The following is a 3,998-nucleotide window of genomic DNA, read 5'->3' as shown; positions in this document are numbered from 1 at the left end:
TAATTATTATCATTCTTTCTCACATCACTTCCAAAGTCTTAGCTCATCATGGGTGTGTTCACTTATGAAACCGAGACCACTTCAGTTATCCCTCCGGCTAGGCTGTTCAAGAGCTTTGTCCTAGATTCCGACAACCTCATCCCAAAGGTTGCTCCAAAGGCCATCAAGAGCATTGAAATCGTCGAAGGAAATGGAGGTCCCGGAACCATTAAGAAGATCTGCTTTGATGAAGGTTAATTTCTACCGCAATAATCTCCAAGGAGTTGTACGTTTTGTGTTTCATAGCATGCATCATATATATAGATTATCTTGTCAATATTTTGCAGGCAGCCCATTCAACTACATAAAGCAAAAGGTTGATGAGATTGACCAAGCAAACTTTTCGTATCGCTACAGTGTGATTGAAGGCGATGCTTTGTCCGACAAACTGGAGAAAATCAATTACGAGATCAAGATAGTGGCATCCCCTGATGGAGGATCTATCTTGAAGAGCATCAGCAAGTACCACACCATAGGAGACCATGAGCTCAAGGAAGAGCAGATTAAGGCTGGAAAAGAGAAGGCCTCAGGACTTTTCAAAGCTGTTGAGGGCTACCTCTTGGCACACCTTGATGAGTATTAATTAAGGCTATTTGTGTGGTTATATTAATTTGCATATTTCCTCCATCACGTGTTAAGGTTGTCGCTATCAATTTGTTTTGGCTTGCTAATAAAGGAGTTTGCGGCTCATGTGATTGTAAGGTGGTTTTGTAATGTTCTACTTGAAAGAGAAACGTGAATGCACGTTGTTATAATTCCAACACATGTATAATGAAACCATTGTGTTTGGTGATGCAATTTTTTGGACAATTTGCCTGGCAATAGGTCATCTGCAAAAAAAAAATATTAATCATTTAATTAATATTCTAACACAATTAAGACCTATCTAAGCATTAAAACCCCTTGCATATATCAAAAAAAAAAAAAATAAATAAAATCATAGAAGAACTTACTCGTGTAAAAAATTATAACACATATTGCTTGGCATTTATGTGAAGGGATGTTTAACTTGTATTGATCTCGAATGTGAGTCATGTGGGTTTTTGGTACGATTACCTAACATATTGTGTAAAGGAATTTTTTGGAAAAAAAAATTAAAAATTAGTATACATCTCTTTGTGGTTTGAAATGTTTTAATTAATTGAAGGTTTTAAAAGCCTACAAAGAAGAGAGTGCAACATAAAAAAAGGGAAAGTCAAGTTCAACTCACACCATTTAAATAAATAACCATTTTTCCTATTATCATGTTTTAATAGTTTCAAATTTCAAATAGATAAATGTTTCTCCTATTATCATGTTTTATTAGTTACAACGAGAAATGCTTGACTTCATTAAAAAGTTCATCTTTTGGTCATTTTAAACCTAGGTAGCATGGCCCATTTTCTAGAAATCTATTAATTTATTGTTTAAAATCTATTAATTTTAAAATTGATCATGCTGCCTAGAATTAAAATAGCCAAAAGATGGACTTTTTTAATGAAGCTAAGCATTTCTCTTCTCTTTTTTGTGGAGGGAAAAAGACAAAATAAAAAGTAAATGATGTGGCATCTTGCCACATGGACTTTTATGGGCAAAATATGGAGTTTTTATTAGATTCTAGCATATCTCTTTTATCTATTATAAACTAGTTGATTATTTCTAATGAAGATCGTCAACTTATTTCAAAAAAAAAAAAAAAAACTATTAGGAACTGGTTCTGCACTTATATAAAATTAGTATATAATTTTTTCCAGCAGTTTGTATAGATTTTTTTTTTCTTTTTTTTCTTTTCCTTTGTTCTTCTCTTCTTTCCGTACTGCTGTTACAAAATTTCTTGTTTTGAGTAATGTTCAGAATTTTGCAATTTGCACACTACATTTAGGCAATATTGTATCATGAAGAGGACCCTTTTGCAAAACTTCTTATACAAGTTGGAGGTACTATTAATCTGAGATAGAGTAACTATCACCTTACTATCCAGACTTCAACAAATTCTCATTTCATTTCTGTTCTACATTTATTAATTCCTTCATTCATGCGCCTTTGATTTTGTCCAACAATTTTATTATAACAGCAAGTATTTGATAAAATATGATAATAGGAGAAGTTGAAACTATAAGAACAAATAAATTTACGGTTAATAATCCCAACTTCAACGTTTGGGTATGCTTTTTATTTATAGGAAACATTGCAAAGATAAGATAGATACAATTTGAATTTTTTTTTTTTTTGAAGAAATCTTCCTTACTTTCATTAATCAACTAGATAAACCAAATTGCTTCATCATAATAATATCATAGATACAAGCTGAAGTCTCATCTCTCTAAATTCTATTTGTGACACACTTGGTGGCCATCCTAGCTAGACCATGAGCAGCCAAATGGGCTACTCTATTCACAAAACCACATTGCCATTGTGGGAACATAAATAATCTAAGTCGAATATCTGCCACAATGTGCCCAAAACGGCTTCGATTATCGTTCGAGGAATTGATTGCTTCTACAACCTGTTTGGCATCGCCTTCTAAACAAATGTCTTGTCCCCCAATCTCTGCACAAAACACCACTGCTTGGTATGCAACTAAGGCCTCTCTTGATGTTGGGTCAAGGACCCCATTTCGGATAACTCCCACTACAAAAAAAAGGCCATTTTTTCCCGTGGCAAACAGTAGCATTTTTTTGCCACGTCAGTAAATGCTGACGTGCCAAAAGTGGCACGTCAACAAATTATTTGCTGACGTGCCAAAAGTTGTACGTCAACATTTACTGACGTGTTGAAAACAACACGTCAGTAAATTTGAACCCAATTTAATTTGACATCATTTTAAAATTAATAACTAATTGATTTATTATTTACTGACGTGTCAAATATTGACACGTCAATAAATAATGACGTGCTATACTGACACGTCAGAAATTTATTGACGTGTCAGTATAGCACGTCAACAGTTAGTGACGTGTCAAAGTGACACGTCATTAATTATTGACGTGTCACTTTGGCACGTCACTAACTATAATATATATTTAGATTTTATATATATAAATAATATATAATATATATGATCCCAACATTATCAGGTTTAATATTGTACAATATGATCGATCCCAATTAACATTCAATAAAATTAATTTTTAGAAAACAAACACCAGTACTTTAATACTTTTCTTTTATAACACCATAACCCATTTCAACATTCAAAAATAAAAAATTAAAAAAATAAATAAAAAAAAATAATACTTCCTCAATCGAGCAATATGTTTTTGTCGAGATATCAGAGATATATATATATATATATATATATATATATATATATAGCAAAACTATGCAAAAGGGATATATATATATATAACATTAATTTAACGCGGCATGGTTCAAATTAACCTAAAGGATATATATATATATATAACATGCATTTTTCTCGTTCATTTAATTATGAGAAACCAAATTTGGTATCTCATTAATTAAAATAATTAAAGTAACATTGGTGATCGATGATATTAAAGTTTTGACACACACACACACACACATATATATATATATAAACCATGCACGCTATATATCATTTAGGTTTGAGCCATGCACGTTAAAATGAAATTGTTGTTGGTAAGATTAACTGCACTCTTCACGTACACCAAATAAAACCAAATACATGGGAACTCAAATGAAATACAAAACAGAAAAACATTAATTATATTAGTATTAATATAATTAATACTATATAAACATATAAACATGTAAACATGCATGCATGCATGATATATATATATTCCTGACGTTCCTATGTGGCACGTCAGGAGCGTGCCTTGGGAAGGCCAGCACCTGCTGGCCGTCCCATCGCACACACCTACCCTCTAATATTTTTTTTTTTTTTTGATTTTCCCTCTCTCCCTGCTTGATCACTCCTCTCTTCTCTCCCGCCAGCCCAGCCATTTTTTCTTCTTCATTTTCTTCTAGCTCCTCCCTCATCTGAAATCTCCCTC

General features: G+C 32.5%; 1 protein-coding gene across 1 annotated transcript; it reads left to right on the top strand.

The window, feature by feature from the left end:
• LOC132161788 (major pollen allergen Bet v 1-M/N-like) lies at positions 1–622 on the top strand. Its single transcript, XM_059571978.1, has 2 exons — positions 1–232; positions 327–622. Exons 1-2 carry the CDS (start codon positions 49–51, stop codon positions 620–622), a joined length of 480 nt encoding a protein of 159 aa, XP_059427961.1. The 5' UTR covers positions 1–48.
• Positions 623–3,998: the final 3,376 nt, after the last annotated feature.

The sequence above is a fragment of the Corylus avellana genome, chromosome ca1 (assembly GCF_901000735.1).
Source record: "Corylus avellana chromosome ca1, CavTom2PMs-1.0".
NCBI classification, from domain to species: Eukaryota; Viridiplantae; Streptophyta; class Magnoliopsida; order Fagales; family Betulaceae; genus Corylus; species Corylus avellana.
This window is presented reverse-complemented; position numbering and strand designations above follow the sequence as displayed.